Source organism: Hylobates moloch, unplaced genomic scaffold, assembly GCF_009828535.3.
Source record: "Hylobates moloch isolate HMO894 unplaced genomic scaffold, HMol_V3 SCAFFOLD_6, whole genome shotgun sequence".
Classification (NCBI taxonomy): Eukaryota; Metazoa; Chordata; class Mammalia; order Primates; family Hylobatidae; genus Hylobates; species Hylobates moloch.
Genome location: NW_026652281.1, coordinates 32,106,550 through 32,124,483, shown reverse-complemented (window position 1 = coordinate 32,124,483; position 17,934 = coordinate 32,106,550). Strand labels below are relative to the sequence as shown.

The 17,934-nt window shown below is 40.1% G+C and overlaps 1 protein-coding gene and 1 long non-coding RNA gene across 4 annotated transcripts in view; one reads left to right on the top strand and one right to left on the bottom strand.

The window, feature by feature from the left end:
* SEMA6A (semaphorin 6A) overlaps positions 1 to 17,934 on the bottom strand; it is a 132,108-nt gene that overhangs the window by 60,692 nt on the left and 53,482 nt on the right. For all 3 annotated transcript variants that reach the window (XM_032156603.2, XM_032156605.2, XM_032156606.2), the window contains exon 2: positions 1,490 to 1,627. In XM_032156603.2, coding sequence (XP_032012494.1) covers positions 1,490 to 1,589 — 100 coding nt within the window. In that variant the 5' untranslated portion in view covers positions 1,590 to 1,627. The remainder of the gene's footprint in view (positions 1 to 1,489; positions 1,628 to 17,934) is intronic.
* The window catches only part of LOC131383783 (uncharacterized), a 76,246-nt gene that overhangs the window by 54,781 nt on the left and 3,531 nt on the right, over positions 1 to 17,934 (top strand). The window lies entirely within an intron of this gene.

Sequence of the window (17,934 nt, the reverse complement as noted above, 5' to 3'; positions counted from 1 at the left end):
TGGTATAAGACAATCTCGTGCTTTCCCTTCCACTGCTTTGAAATTTCATGTACCCATTCATCAAGGAGATTGCTAGAACAACTCAAATGTCTCTGTGGTCAAGGATTTGAGTGATCACTGAGGGGTGGCTTACAGTAGTCCATTTGGGCTGGAGTCCCTTCTTTTTTTGTGAGACAGAGTCTCACTCTGTCACCAGGCTGGAATGCAGTGGTGTGATCTCGGCTTACTACAGTGTCCGCCTCCCCGGTTCAAGCTATTGCACTGCCTCAGCCTCCTGTAGCTGGGACTACAGGCACGCACCACCATGCCCGGCTGATTTTTTTTTCTTTTGTATTTTAGTAGAGACAGGTTTCACCATGTTGGCCGGGAGGGTCTCCATCCTCTGACCTTGTGATCAGCCCACCTCAGCCTCCCAAAGTGCTGGGATTACAGGCATGAGCCACCACACCCTGCCCTGGAGTCCCTTCTATACTCGGGCATCCAAGACAGAAAACTTACCACTAATGGAAATAAATAAATGTTTATTAAGTTTGGAACCTTGAGTTAGGTGGACTCTGCTATTTCAGGAGTGATGAACTTGAACTACGCATTTGGTCTTAATAATGCCCTTTGACTTTGGACTCTCTAATTGTTTTGTGTGTCAGTTTTGCTACTTCATTTTCTTCCAACCCAGAAAGAACAGCTGAACACTGGTCATATTTGGATCTCCTTAGTATGCCATATTAATGTTAGACACATTTGTATGGCTCTCTCAGTTTTTGTTTGGGGGTAATTACTATGAAAAAGAGATATTTAGAAAAAAATGCTCTCTTACATTTTTACTGTAATAAAATAGTTAAGTTTTTTGAAGGGCATGAAAAAAAGTGGCAAATTGAGTGTTCCATCCAACACATAGGCAGGACTCTCCTCTTTTGAGGAGACAGCTGAATTCTTAATCATGTCAGTATCTACTCCTGACAATGAAGCAGAGACCAAACAAAATTATAAACAGTTAAAATCGGTCCTCTATAAATTAATTACTCTTTACCCAAGTCTGTTAACTATGTAACTTCTAAGTCCAAAAAAAAAAAAAAATTTCTCTGGAGTACTCCAAAATGGTCATTATTTTTTGTTCATATTTTGCAACAGTCCCTATATATGAATTATATATAAAGATGAGTAATACTGCCAATACCCAGATCATAGTGATATTCTCCCACAGAGCTGATTTTAAGGCATGAACACTGTGACCTCCATGTAGTAGGTGAGACTTCATCAGGGTTACGAGGGGCGTTTCAAATCCTCACACTTGTCCCCACAACAACATCTGAGGGAGTTATAGAAAAATCATCCTATCAATTTGACTAGACTTGAATTATCCACCTTTGCCACGTACAGAGGACTAATAAGTCACCTTTTCTATTTCATTTTTCATTTTCATTTTTTGCTAGGCTGATTCAGGCTAAAATGTTCTCACAGGGAGACAGTGAGTGAGACCATGGATACTTACAGTTGCCATGCGAAATACTGATTGGCTCAGAATCTTCTGGGAAACCAGCCCCAGCAAAGTGTAGCAGTGTGAAATATAGCAGCAAGGCTTCTGACCTCATAGTAGTTCAGCGGGGAGACTTTATTTCTCTACTTCACCCTGCCAAAAAGCAAAGAACAGATTTTTTTCCAAGTCAGCTTTGTTCAATGCCATAAAATGAAATACCCTGAAAGATAAATTCAAGAGAAAAAAAAGGCTTCTGCCTTACATCTTCTACATGGTAAATTCGTTGATTTTTGTGTTTGGAACTTGTACCCGTTATCTACTGCTACCTCCTTCCCCACGCATCTGAGCCCTTTTGCAAAGTTTCTCCAATATGGGACAAAGAGCTTCAGTTCCTTTATCCTGAGCCATCTTTAGGCTTTTATAGATGGCTATTTCACAGTCATGAAACTCTGCATTCAAAATCACTCAGAAATTTGAGGTGACTGCCAATATTGAAAAATAGGAGATTTTTGATATCAATCTAGATTTTTCAGCTTCTTTGTAAAAATCAAAATACCTGCCATACTGACCTAAATGACAGTTTCCCTTAGGCACCACCTCCAACACACAGGTACACAGACACACGCACACACATACACATCTATAACTCGTCCTGTTTACTAATTTCCATTACCTGCTTGACTTCGTAATTGAGATATTCACCCCTGACTTATGTCATTCTACAGTGACTTAGACATAAATAAATAAAATCACACAATCTATAAAGAGAAGTAGGCAGATCCTTTCACATTCTGGAGATTACTACATGGAGAATCTGAAACTGCATTCTGAAATGGTATTGTTGATTTAAAAAGTCGTATCTCTATATATTTTAGTCTCAATACTTCCTTGCAGTGAAATCGCAGTGAATAAAAATGTCAGATATACTGTTCTACCCATCTGTATTTTCTTGACGAAGCTCTTTATGTACAGAAAAATTCTCCTAAATCTTGGAAATAAAAACAATCCCATGTGGGACTGTTGGATACGGTGGAAAAAAAAAAAGACTCATAATACCGTAAATATCACTTAATTCTCAGGCATATTGCAAATAAGCATTGCTCTATCATGAAAATTAATGTAAAATGAGGATATCTTTTCATCTTCCCAGAGCAGTAAACTCTTTGAAGTAGCCTGCCAAAGATTATCTTTTTTGAACAAAGCTATTTTACAGTAATCCATCAATCATTTAAGATTTGTGTGTAGAAATGTCAAACTTAGTAACCTAGACATCTTTGAAAGTTAATTTCGCAAACAAACTGCTAACTTACGCTTTTTAGAACACCATTTTGATTATATACCTATGTCTCTTTTCTTCATGCCAAAAAAGTATTAATCAGTCCCAAATGTTGCACTGTAACTTATAATTTCACAGACACAGCTGGGTCTTAATCATTTCTTCAATTGAAAAGTGCACATTAATTAATTTGCTTTATCTTGAAAACCAAAGAGGGAGACAGATTGAGAGAAAAGCCTAAACAATTCCATGTCTGCATCTCTGATGTGTACATTAAAATTAAACTTTAAATGATTACTTGTTCATAAGGGTGAACCATTATGAAGAGACATAAACATGTATTTATTTGACAAGTGAAAAGCAAGAGTCTACTCATTCATTTATTTGCCAGTTCTTCCTATCCTAGAAAATCTGAACTCAAAGGAAAGAAGCTCTGAAGTGCCCTGATTTGCTTCTCATGGCACCTGTTCAGTACAGCATTAAAGGGGAGAAATAAATAACAAAAGTAAAACATAAACAAGACACCAGTCAGCTGTTAGATTTTAGGAGAGAAAGCATCTGACCAGAGGGGGAGAGGGCAGGGAGAACTGGCAACTTTTACCAGGAGCTCTAGAATAGTATTATAAAGAAGCATATTGCCTCAGAGAATTTGCAGCATATAATGAAAGAAAGGAAACTCAACAGGCTAATTCTCTTTCCTTTAGAAATGTTTAGAGATGTATGTATGCTTTTAAGGCTTAATTTTTCTTGACATGACAAATGAGTCTCCATCCTTCAAAAACTGCATTCATCTGTGTACAAATGTACTATAAGCTAACAAGACAATGTCCTGCTACTTTATTATATCCCCCAATTTTAATTTTTTCCATCTTAAGATTGCATATGTCAAATGCGAAATTCTCAACCCCAGAAGCTGGCAGGAAGAGCAATGCATGCATAAGAAATCTATTATGTAAGTCAGTGGCTATTCTGGCTATCCCTGCAGCCAGCATCATGGCTGAGAAATGTCATTTAAGTTATCTCCAGGTTTACAGCAGGGCTCTCTGCCAGGAAAAATAGCTGTTTTATATGTCTTTCTATCATTATATCATCAGGTAGTTAACATGTACATCATATGGGTGAAAGTGCTCTGGAAGTATTGTTCAATCTCGGTCAGTCCACATGAACACTTTAAAATTTTCTTCAGTTGAAGTTTTGATGTATTATTCCCTTTCTACTCAATTTTGGGCCCTAACCCTTGTAAATATGTAGACAATAAATTTTCTTGTTGAAATGATTACTTTGCGGAGGGATCCCAGTTCCATAACATTGTCATTTCTCATCCAAAGGACACAGGCTTGGGTCTCAGGATTCCTAAGATGATGCAATACAGACTTGCACCAGCCCAGGAGAACAAAAACAAGAACTTAACACTGAGTTTATAAACCCTGAGCGAGCTGTGTTGCTGCAATTTAAGGGGCTGTTTAAGTCACTTTCAAAACTTTGAAAAGTGCTACCCACATGTAGCATATTTATAGGTATCTGCAAACATTTGTCGATTTCCCTGTCTGTGACTGTGCTTATATAGGCTAAATATAACTTAGACTTAAGCAGCTATTCAGAAAATTAGATAAAGGAAGACTGTCAATATAAGGATTCTAAATAAAAACATTTACTTCATAAGTAAGCCTATTATATCTGAATTTTCCATCTACTTGTCTCAGCCTTTCACTCTTCTTAGCCTGAAGTGAAATGACCTTTCTAAAACATACCATTACTACAAAGTTATAATCCTAATTTGCCCGAAACCCCCAAATTCACAGAAAACCTTAAGAACATCCTTCATTTTAATAGGCATCTGCTTGGTGAATCCGTCAGCTCTATTTAGGTTCATCTGAAATTAATTGGTATTGACTTTCTACACCCAAACAAAATTTTTTTTTCACAATAATTTTTCCCTACAGTTTTTAAGCCCAAATTGGATCACAGAACTGTGATGTACAAATGGTGTTGTGATTATTGGTTGCCATGAGCCAAATGAACCATGCAGAATGCTAATTGGGCAGGAAAGTAGCTTTCAGGTACTCCAGATTGAAGATGAAACAAAGGAGACCAAAAGAAGGACTCTCTGAGAACCCTGTGAATGCATTCATGCTGATAATTTTTTAAAATAATAAATTCTTTTCAATTACTAGAGCTTCCATTTATGCACACCCCCTACCTCTCACACCCTTGATGTACAGCGGATCATTGTGTCAGCCAAGCATGAAGCAAAAGGGATGGCAGTGGAGCTGGAAATGATTACAAAGTCAGAGAATGAGTCCATCAATTGCCACATCTTACTTCTGATGAGTCAGTTTAATAAGCCACGAGGACTGGGAAGCCATGACAAGTGGACCCAGCCAGAGTACCACTCAGGCTAACCCCTGACGCTACTTCTAATCCTCTGCCCAACTATTCCTCCAAATCCTGCCCTGGAAAATTCTATGGGGGCTCACAAACTCATAGTATCTCGCAGAAGCTAACTCACAGAGAAGAAAAAAACTAAATTAGCAGCATTGAGGGAAAAATCGGAGATTTAATAAACAACTCCAGATTTCTGACTTCTTAAAAAAAATCAGAGGTTTGGCTTTGCTAGTCCAAGTCCCCACCTGACAAAACTCTGGAGTTGAGCATTGGCTGCCCCAAATACGGCTCTCTCCAGTTGGAAACATTCCCACTCCTTCCCACTCTCTTAGGAGGCCTTCCTTACCCATTAACCTCACCTGCCTGCCCTTGAAAGCTCTGAGGGAACCTTTATGCTACCCAGGTACAGGACATCAACATTGCTGCATGAGGTATTCTGTTCCTCTTGACCATCATCTGCAAGTGGCTGAGCAGCCTTAGCGAGTGGACCATGTGGAACCCACTGTCTAGACACAAATTAACGAACATTGCTTGTTTTAGAGACCCAGCTGGGCTGCCCCACAAACTGTCTACATGTCCAGTTGCAGCAAATGGTGCATAAATGCTTGGTGCATCAAGTTGCATGGAGGACTTGACTGTACGAATACAATTTGTGTCTGATTTGGTAGACATGGCAGCATCTTCCAGAATGTTGGCACACAAGCAAGATTTAATAATGAGTGATAGTGATGTGAAAAATAATATATCTAGATTTGCAAATACAAAATGCTTTTATCAACTCCAAGTGTGGACTTGAAATAAAGAGGAAATGATAATAGTGGCACTATTTTTCCCTGAGGAAAGTCACTTACTACCATGTTTCAGTAATTCTTTTTAAAAGCTCATTTTCTAATATCATATGAAGTTTTAAAGATAACCAACAATTCATGCTGTCATTAACAGAAGGAAGGGCACATTAATGGTGTTGACTTTGGGCAAGTTAGTCAGCCTCACTAGCTCCTAGTTTCCTCACCTGTAAAATGAAAGGATATGAAATGTAATGGTCTATAGGATTCCTCTGGCTCTGTGATTGTACTGTTCTAAGGGATTCTGCCCCAGTGAAGAAGGGTGTCTGTGTGTGTGTGTGTGTGTGTGTGTGTGTGTGTGTGTGCGTGTGAGAGAGAGAGAGAGAGACAGCGTGCGATTAGGAAGGATGGTACAGGGAATGGCCTGCCTCTGGGTCATGTTGTAACACATTCCAAAGCCAGGAACGTCACCTGGAGAGATGAGGCAGGGGTGGCAGGGGGAATAAGGTGACCAGGGCTGAGGCGGGGTGAGGTGCTGGACCTCCACACACCTTTCTTCTTTGTCCTAAAGGCACTAGAAATGTAGTTGGGCTCTTGTTGTGTCGTCAGCCACTCTCTGAGATCACCACAGAGGGCAGACAGAAAAAGTTCTATGCAGCGGGGCAAGTGACCTTTCCAAAACAAACTGGGGAACAGGGCTTATTTTTCCCTCTACACTCTTTGCTGGTTGCTCCTAAGCAGCATGTGGTTTGGCAACTCTAGGGATAATCAGTGTGTCAATGTGTGGTACTGTTTGTGGCAAGCATGAGGGGTAGAACGAACTCTCTTCGATGTAGCTCTCACTGGACTGCAATAGGCATATCATGAAAATTGGTGAAAAGTTCATCAAGTGAGAGCAAAGAAATCCCAGCATGCTATACTGCCTAGTCTCAACTTCAGGACACAGTTCAAGTAGATAAGCAGTTCTAATCTCACCACAGAGAACACTGTTGTTACTATTTAATCTTATTTAGACTTCAGTTGAGTTTTACACTAAATCTAAAATTTTCATTTTTATTAACTCAAGTTTTTGGACCTCATCATCTTTGTACAGTGTGACTGCCTCCAAAAGTCTGAATTGAAATTGATTTAAAAGCTCCTACGTGAACTCAAACTATTGCAATGACATCGGAGAGCAGAAAAGAGCAGAGGGTGAAACCTGGGCTTTGAAACCCTCTGCCCCCTTACTAGCTGGGACCTCTAGCAAGATGCTTAAGCTCTTTGAGCCTCAGTTTCCCCTTCTTCATATGGGTAAAATAGAGTCTTGGAGACTCTCCATAGTCCTCAATAAATGTTTGTTTATTCTTCAGCTAAGATACTAAAAATTACTTTTTAATAGCTTTTCTTGGACTTCCTTACAAAATTCTCGGGGAGGTCCTAGATTAGCTTCTAGTGTTCTACTGCTTCAGTGGGAAAAGTCTCCTTCTCTCCCTCCCTCCTTCTCTCTCCCCCACCCACTTTAAGTCACTAAGCTTCTTATCTCTGGAGGTGGTCACTTGGAGAGGCTGGAAAGTTTGTCTTGGGAGTCACATAAACTTTGTGTGGTTTTTAAAAAATGTAAATCATGGCACTCACACTAATGCAAAGAAATATAATGATGTGGAAAATAAAGAAAGGACTGGGTGGAAGTGGGGGTTTACTGAGTATCTTCTGTGTGCAAGGTACATATATGCCTATGCCTATTACTTTATTGAAACATCACAGCAACCCAGAGAGACAGGCCTTATTATCTCCGTTGTAAACACAAGAGTAAACTGCAATTCAGGGAGGTTAAGTAACATGTCTAGGCAGCACGTAGTAAATACAGTCGTCCTTCAGTATCTGTGAGGGATTGGGTCCAGGACCTCCCAAAGATTCCAAAATCTGGGGATGCTCAAGTCCCTTGAATAAAATATGGTTTTTGCATGTAACCTATGCACATCCTCCTGTATACTTAAATCATCTCTAGATTATTTATAATACATAATACAATGTAAATGCTTTGTAAATCGTTGTTTCACTGTATTGCTTAGGGAAAAGCGACAAGAAAAAGAAGTCTGTAGATGTCCAGTACAGATGCAATTTTTTAAAAAAAATTTTCTATCAGCGTTTGGTTGAATCCACTGCTGTGGAACCCATGGATAGAGACGGACAACTGTATTTACAGCACAGTAGTCAAAGGGCAAAGACAAAACTCAAAGCTAGGTCTGTATAATGCCAAAGTTTATGTCCTTCCCAAGGCATTAAAGAAAAAGGAACAGAAGAAAGGTTGGAAGAGAAAGGTGCTGGCATAAATGGAAACTGCACTTAAGATCATATATAGGCTGATGCATCTATGCTTATGTGGACGAAGTGGCTGAAAGTCCCTAATGGCTTCGGTAATAAAAATCTATAAAGGGAGTACACAGTTGCTCCCAAACATGTAGGCATGCAAAGCCTCATTCCACTTTATGGCCCTGTGATTGCAGCCTTAAGGTGATAGAAAGATGCAAATGCTTCTCAACCAGTTTTAGGAGAAATTGATTCTCTCATGAACACCACTGTGTTAAGTGGAACCACTTGCCTACTTGCAGCCTCCCTCAACCGTGATGTTTTAACATCAACACATCATAGAGAACAGTGTCAGTTGCAAAGGGTAAGAACGAAGTTGCCTGCTTCAGTAGCTGATAGGATAAACAGATGTGGACATATCTCAAGTCAGTAAGGAACCTCTGTCCAGAGAGAGATGGGAAAGCAAGTGTTTTTGCTGAATATCCAGCTGGCGACCTGCTTCACAGAGACTGAAACTGCTGATCATTCTTGCATCAGAGGAAAATTTAAAGAAGTAATGAGTGTTTAAATAGTAGGCATCCTTCACTGACCTGGACAGCTCTGTTTCAAGGACTGCAGCATTAAGAGGGTGCTGCTGTCCACAGGATGCAGAGCTGGGTCAAAGAACACATCCCATTGTAATTAGAAACAACCTGGGCCCATTGATCCTGTTTGAAACCTTTACTGTACCCAATTTGCAGGAACCACGAGGGCCATCTGTTCAGTGATATTTGCATTAAGATATAAGGTTCGGGCAAATGAGAAAAATAGCTCCAGCCTCTTAATAAAGCATCCGGTCTTTCTTTCCTCCTCCTCTCAGCCATTAACAGAGACATAAAAGCACCCATTTTGGAGGAAAGGGAAATGCCACAGACCTAACTTCAACACATTTTGGAGAGTGATGATGGCATTCAATGGAGGATAATAATAAATATCGACTGGGTGTAATAGATGTTCCATTTTAGATCTGAAACCACTATCACAAAAGCGTAGAAAAACTGAATTCGTAAGTACTTCTAGAAAAAAAATCTTTTCGAAAAAGGTTGGTTGTATACGTATTATCTTTTGAGGGAGAAGGCAAGTCTTTTCTTTCAGATGATTCTTTGATATGTTCGTTTTCTTTCTCTCTACCCACCACCCCCACCCCAAACACACAGCCCTGAGCCAATGCAGTTTACTTGGATGTTTATTGCACATTTATTGCACTTTACTTGGATGTTTCAGACACAGTCTCACGGCCCACTGGGACTCTGCTGCTATAGTCACGACCTTAGTAGGCCTGAAAGTATCGTGGCAAACTATCTTGATCTCAAAAGTCTGCAACAGTCTCAACCAGGCTTACCTACGGCATGCTCTAGTTTTTTGCCATCTCCAACTTTGTAAATGTTTTTTGTTTGTTTGTTGTTGGCTTAAAGGTGGCTACTTTGTTTTGAATTTTATTTTTAATTTTTGTGGGTACAAGGTAGATGTATATATTTATGGGGTACAAGAGATGTTTTGATACAGACATGCAGTGCATAATAATCACATCAGGGTAAATGGGGCTATCCATTATAAAGGTAGCTATTGTTTTTCCCCCGAGATGGAGTTTCACTCTTGTCGTCCAGGCTGGAATGCAATCGTGCGATCTCGGCTCACCACAACCTCCGCTTCCCGGGTTCAAGTGATTCTCCTGCTCCAGCCGCTGGGATTATAGGCGTGCACCACCGTGCTCAGCTAATTTTGTATTTTTAGTAGAGACAGGGTTTCTCCATGTTGGTCAGGCTGGTCTCAAACTCCCAACCTCAGGTGATCTGCCTGCCTCAGCCTCCCAAAGTGCTAGGATTACAGGTGTGAGCCACCGTACCTGGCAAGGCAGCTAATTTTTACCTCTTAATCTAAACCTTTAGTTTTAGAATTCTAGACCTGATTTTGTATAATTCCTCTGGAAAACTCTACTTACATGTATGGCTTACTTGTAAAACTCACAATATGTCCCCAGACTGTAATCGTTACCTTCATTCCCGAAACTTCCTCTTGATTTTCTTTTTTTTTTTTTTTTAATTTCCAACTTTTAAGTTCAGGGGTGCATGTGCAGGACGCTCAGGTTTGTTACGTAGGTAAGCATGTGTCATGGTGGTTTGCTGCACAGGTCATCGCATCACCCAAGTATTAAGCCCAGCATCCACGAGCTATTCTTCCTGATGCTCTCCCTCCTTCCATGCCCTGCACTCTGACAGGCCTGAGTGTGTGCTGTTCTTCCCCACGTGTCCATGTGTTCTCATCATTTAGCTCCCACTTATAAGTTAGAACATGTGGTATTTGATTTGCTGTTGTGTTAGTTTGCTAAGGATAATGGCCTCCAGCTCCATCCATGTCCCTGCAAAGGACATGATCTTGTTTCTTTTAATGGCTGCATAGTATTCCATCGTGTATATGTACCAGTTTCTTTATCTAGTCTATCAGTGATGGGCATTTAGGTTGATTCCATGTCTTTGCTATTGTGAACAGTGCTGCAATGAATATATACTTGCATTATGTCTTTATATCAGAACAACTTATATTCCTTTGGATATATGCCCAGTAATGAGATTGCTGGTTATTTCTGCCTCTGTCTTTGAGGAATCACTACACTGTCTTCCACAATGGTTGAACTAACTTACACTCCCACCAACAGTGTAAAAGCGTTCCTTTTTCTCCACAACGTTGCTAGTATCTGTTGTTTTTTTACTTTTTAAGAATAGCCATTCTAACTGGTATGAGATGTTATCTGATTGTGGTTTTTATTTGCATTTCTCTCATGATCAGTGATTTTGAGCTTTTTTCCATGTTGCTGGCCACATGTATGTCTTCTTTTGAGAAGTGTCTGTTCATGTCCTTTACCCACTTCTTAATGGGGTTGTTTTTTTCTTGCAAACTTGTGTAAACTGTTTACAATATTGCTGAACTCGAACATCTGCTTCAGATGCAGAAACAAATGCCTCCTATAATTTGCTGTTAAGAAAACTGAGGTCCAAAAAGGTCACTTGCCAAATGTAGGACAGCTCAAAAGTGGCAAAGATGAGCAGCAGCTGAGAACTCCTGACTCCTCTTAGTGAGCTCTTTACGCTACTTTCAGAAGGAAGCCAAAATTCATTCACTTCTCCTTGGCTTGCTGCCTGATGTTCACTACTACCATTGCCTGATTTCCATCTTACCAACTCCCTGTTTTCCACTGGGAGGCTCTGTGCTAAGATGCTGATGCAGATAGAGATGGAAACAGCCCCTCCCCTTGCATCACCCCCAGGACCTCACTATTCAGTGGATGGGCCCCAAGCTTTTGCTGATTGTTCCAAAATAGAACACATAAACAAATTAACAATAATCTTCCAAAACGAAATTATTACTCTGTTGCCAAGAATACCACCTGGAAGGTGAAGATGTTGCAGAGGCATGTAAGGTGGGATGACTGGCAAAGGCTTCTGGTTGGAGAAAGCCTTAGAGGGTTGCATGACTGTTCACTGTGGAGGGGGCAGGTGGGAGCTAAGACATTTCAGGTAGAAGGGTCAGGTCAAGACAGCAGGGTGTTAAAACAGACAACTCCATGCTTATTGGATTTGTAGACACTCAAATTAGACTATTTCATTCTTTGCTTAAGGAATTTCAAACATTTGTCTGAAGTAATGGAGGGATGTTTTCCTTTAACTGAAAGTTTGGTTTAAAATATTACAGCTGAGAATAAAGATTGTGTCTGATTACTATTTTTTCTAAGAATATGACAGAGAAGAAGGGGCGGGGGAAGCTCTGAAGTGTAAGCTCACAATATTGGTATTTATTTGCTTGAGGTGTTGAGTATATGGGTTATTTTTGCATTACTCTCCTTAACTTTTTCTTTATAATTTTACTAAAAATGAAGCAAACTGCAAAAAATAGTATGCCTGAATCCAGGCATTTTTCCTAGCTAGTAAAAAGATATCTGGAGAGTGACTTTAAAGGAGCAAACCGAGATATTTTAGCACCTAGAGTTTTCCACATACCTTTGTCAAAGTCCTGAGAGGATTTAAACTAAAATAAAGCAATTGCTGAACTTTGACAGGACAACTCTCCCTAATAATTTCTCCTCTGTTTACTCTCAATATAGTTAATAGAAATAGAATCTCCCAGTCAACTCACACCTTCCTGATCTCCACTCTCCCTGGGATTGCTCAGGCTTAAACGGCTGCAGGGATGTGTTCTTTCCCCAGTTTTGGAGTAGAAGTCAACTTCAAACGTGACTCCTACAGAATTAATAACAACCTGCAGGTCTCTCCGTTGAGCTCTGAATAACAGCCCCAAATAATGATGTCATCAGTCACGAATGATTTAAACTTTGACCTAACCCTGTAAATCCTTACTATTTTCTTGTTGTTTGTCAACATTTTTGGTAAAACAGTCTCAAGATCAGGAAGAAAGTGAAAACATTTCCTTGAACTAAAATGTTGGCATCAGGTCCTTTGGTGTTTGCTGCCTGTGTCAGCCCTCATTGTATTTCCTGCCTCTTTCAATGAGCTCCGATGCTTTCCCAGAACCCTGAAAGCCAAAAATAGAGTTTCTATTTGATTACAAGCTTCTGATTATACAAAAAGAGGCATAATATCATTTCAGGATCTGCTCCATAACCAAGCATGATATTTATGCTGACTGGTGCTTATCATCGGTGAAGTATCTATATACACAGTAAATTCTCTGTTCATCTATGTATGTCCAGACACATCGAGAACAAACATGATATGGAAGAATTATATCTTGAATTTCCATAATCTTCCCACATTTTGGGGGAAATTCATTTCGTTTCTCCGAAAAAAGCCTGCTTTTTGTCTCGGTGAGCTAGGTGAAAATTGCAAACCCACACATTTAAACCTATTATTAAATTTGATAGATATTTCAGTTTTTTTCTGAAATTACTAATATCTTTATTGGCTCATTTACTTTACATGTAAAAAGTGACTCATTAGCCTGGCTTGATTTACTTAGCAAAATAACGTAGGTGTTTTCCAAAGGCAGTTTATCAGTTTGAATTGTGGTGGAGAGAAGACGATTCACTAGGTGCCTCTTCCCAAACCAGAGTCAAATCTAGGATACCACTGCCTAAAATGTTCATTTGCTTTTAATGTGAAATCCTATCTTCGGAATTAATAATTATTCCCAAACATCCTGAAAATATGCTTCCTTAGAGCGAATGAAAGTAAATTCTACGAAATTATGGGTTTGTTCGAATGTCTCTCCCACTTGATGACTTGACTCCTTACACAGGTGACTTCAGGGTCACCGCACAAACAGAACAGTCCTGTTCTTTGGGAAGTGGTTGAGCATACTGAGGCAGCATCTGGAGGAATCATTTTGGTGTTCATTGTTTTTGAAGTCTGCCCTGAGGCTCCTTAAGTTTAAAGAAAAATATGATTTGCTATCCCCTGTTTCTCTAGATCTGGATGAGGCCAAGTTCATTTCAGGAGTACAGGTGCACAATTTCTTATCTGCAATTACAGACAAAACAAAAACAAAAACAAACCCTGAAAACCAAAATGTTTTTTCTCCTCATTGTGTGACAAGCTTGAGTTGGCATGAGACCATTTGTAGTCCTTATTTATCCCTCTTAGGATGAATATTTATACATTTTGCTGCAAATTATGAACAGGTATGATTATTAAAAATTGCTCCAGACTCCACTGGTGTATGTGTCCCATGTTACTTTTCTAAAATTTAAAAAAATTTAAAATTCTGAAACATATCTGACCCAAGGGTTTCAAAAAAAAAAAAAAAAAAGAGTGGGAAACTACATGCCTTTGTTCCTGAAGAGATTAAAAACAGGATATAAAGTGATGGTGAAAGGAAATCCTTGAGAGTAAATTTCCAACACTGGTTTTGCTAAAACGAGAACGTCTCTTAATTATTCCACAGTGTGTTGTGAAATTCTCACAGAATTTTAAAAAAAGTAATCTGATTTCACATATTTTTAAAAGTGTATGTCATATTATACTTGCAAGAATAACTCAGAGATGAGGAATTGCTGACTGAGTTACTTATTTTTCATTTCCTATGTTCTGGGCTTATAATGACAGTTTTCCAGGCCCATCTCCAGACAAGGGACTGACAAGAACAGACTTCCACAAAATAAGTGATGTTCCCAGAGCAGATGTAATCTTGGTAGCAAGGTCTCAAAGCCTCTCATGAGTAAGTGATAGCATCCAGAAGCGGCAGAAGTGACTGCCTCCCCAGGCTCAGCAACCGCTCCACCCGAGTGAGAGTGAGCTGCATTTCTTCCCATCTGATGGCCAACTACAAGGGAGTCAGCACTCCTTCCTCTCTCTGTAGTAAATGGACAGACTTCACAGACTTTTTGTGCAGTTGGTGGTGGTTTCTCCAAAGGAGATTCCATGATGTCAGAGCCTATAATCATTTTCTCCCCAATGGAATATGCCTGGTCATGGCATTTTCCAATCCCTGGCATCAGAAGCAATTGTCAGCTGGCATTATCTGCCCTCTGCTTTGTTACATGTACCTGCCTTTAATTTTCAAATATCTGTAACTTTCCTTTGATAAATAACCCCAGAAGTTTGGGAGCTAGTTAACGAAATTAAGAATTTGGATTTCTGGAACATTTGGGGAGGACAACTGTTATCTTGGACAACAGGTAGGGGTGGTAGGGAAGGAAGACAGACTCTCTCCCATTCCTGTCTGAGGTACCCTCCACTCGCTGTCCCTCACCTTTCTTTCTCCCAAAGTGGACATTGGGCGTGAGACAACAATGTAATCAATTTTAAATAAAATGGAGGATTTTAAATAAAATGGAAATAAAGTGGAGGCAAATGGTTAATATCAGATAACTTGGATACAAGGTTAATTACTGCAATCCAATTATCAGGAGGGAAGACAGCACATGAATATCACCAATTAACCCCTAAATCAAATTTAAAATCACCATTCCCATAATTAATAGCACAGCAATCACTATAATTACCATCTCTGCCAGACCAGAATAAGGAGAAAAAGTAAAATTATCCAGTAAGCTTGAGTGTGACAAGAAGAAACCAAACTAAAGTGCTGAGGGTCAGACAAAAGAGAGGTGATAAATCAGAGAAAAAGTGAGTGTGAGACACACACCCAGCCCTGCAGGTGTGCCCAGGTGTGTCACTCTAGCACAGCACAAGGATCCCTGCACGTGTGTGCTTGCCTTTCTTTGGGAGGAAATGGAGGCACAGAAAATGGATAAACGTCTCTAGAAGCTACTTAGCCCTGGTTACTGGAAAGCACAGAGGTCCACCTGCATCATCCATGCTTTCACTGGTAAGGATTTCAAGGTCTGAGCAGTGAGAAGGAAAATACACAGCTATGGAACACATGGAGAGGAATAACACATGAACGTCTTTCGAAGAGGACGTTCCCCAGGTTCACTCTGAATAACTAAAAGACTAAGGCAGAATAATTTTTCTCTCAAACACGGTATTTTCCTACTTGGTTAACATAGTCTTTATCTCTCCAAAGAGTTAAAAAAAAAAAAAGTTATTCTAAAGTGTTATGCAAGAATAGGCAGATGTGTTCTTCACATATCTATTTAATCAGCTCTTTCTAACAGCAGGAAGACAGGAAAGAAAGGTTGAGTGTCCTCCAGAATCCTCAATGAGAAGAGAGCAAAGTGTGTTGAGCTCCAGTCTTGCAAGATTCCCCAAGCTGGGACACTGCTCCACTATTTGAAAGTAAGGGAGCTGAGGACACCTCCTCCATTGTCACACAACAGGTACATTTGAGGAGTCGTTAGCAATAATTTTTCCAATTTTTTGAAAGTAATTCTATTCCAAAGGAACATTGCTTTTGTACACCACAGCGTACTTTTTTAGTGTTTTGGGAGGCACAAGCAAGAACATGAGATGTGAGAAAATATCGTACAAGTGTGTAGGCATTGAAAGGATGTTCCTTTGACTGTTCAGTTAAACCCAGAAACTGCTTTTGTTAGTAATTTTCCTCTACTCATTCATCACTCATCGAATTCAGTCACTTTAGAAATGGCTGAGTTTCTAATACGTGCAAGCAAGGCACTGTGCAGGAACAGTGCGGATAGTGGGGTCATGGGCTCAACCACGGGTTCTGCCCTTGGGGAGTCTCCAGACCACTGCAGACTATACATAAGTGGCTATAACGATGCTGTGTGTGTACACACACACACACAAACACACACACATTATACATATAATACATACTTACGTAAAACACTGTGAGTTAAGAGGACCGAGAGACATAATATCCAAGTATGGATTATATTTCCAAAGCACGTGACAAATCTGCCCACTTCCCCACGTTCTACCTACAATCCTCTTAATCTAACCTAACCTCAGCTCCTGCCTCATTATGACAATAGCTATCTATTTAGTCTTTCTACTTCCACTTGGCACTCCTTCAATTTAATCTCCACACGGCAACCAATGGTCCTTTAGAAACATAGATCATGTTATGTCCTCCCTGCCATAAAGCCTTCCAGTGGCTTCTTAATATATTAACAACAAAATTTAAACCCTCTATTCTGGGCACAAAAGGTACCACCCAACTGGATGACACCATCACGTTCCATTCCACAATTTCCCACTCTGTTCCAGCTCCTGTGCCTTGCTTTCCTCAAATGCACAAGCTCTCATTCCTGCCTCCTGGACTTTCTGCTCTCTCACCTTGGAACGATCTTTCTTCCAAGATCATAAAATGTCACTTCCTCAGACAGGCCTTCCCTAAGCCCCCAAAGCAGCCCAATGCTTTTTTTTCTTTTCATCACTTTATTCTACATTTCTGCAATGGATTTTTTCCTAAATGAGATTTTCACATTTCTAGTATTACTTGCTTTTGTCTGTTCCTCCCCTCCACTAGAATGTCAGCTCTATGTGGGTAAATTTACCTTATTAATCACTGTATCCCTCTCATTCAAGGACAAAGTCTAATGTACAGTAAACTCTTAACAAATATTTATTAAATAGTGAATGAAGCTCTAAAAAAAGAGCATCAGGACAATTTCTGAAAAATCAGTACTAAAACAAGGAAAAGGGGAGATGCAAGGGGCAGAGACTGGCATTTTCAGATATCTGAAGAGAAACCTAGAGGACAGTTGTGAGGGTAGACCTAAGATCAGTGGGTAGAAACTATAAAGATGATTTCTGCTCAAAATAGGGAGGAACTTTCTAGCAGCCCCTGTAACACACACATGGACTAGCCTACCTAAGGGGATGGGGAGGCCAGATGAGTGCTAGAACAGAAGGAATATTCTCCAGGAATTTAGACACAGGATGCGGGGCTAGACCAGACAACGTTTAGGGTCCCCATGGAGAACCTGACTGCCTATGGTTCTTGGATCCTCTGACAAGTCTTTCCTCCCACGTAGTGAGGAAGTACTGTTCAGAGCAGGAAGCCACAGATGGTCCAGAAGGATCCTGCTGTGGACTCAAACTCTTGCTGGCAGCTGCTCCTAGGGCTCTGTTGTAATAATGTCCCTGGAATCAAAAGACCAAAAGAAAGTCCTCAGGCTTTGGCCAATCCTCATTCGTTGTCTCCTACTTTGACCAGATTGTATAGGATATAGATCTACAGCCAAAAAGCATTTGCAAGGAGACAGATGGCAAGAACCTAACGAACATCAAGGCCAAGACAGAAAGTCTCTAGGGGTGGAGACATCCAGCATCTATACAGCTCTACCTCTTTTTCACTCTGCAAAG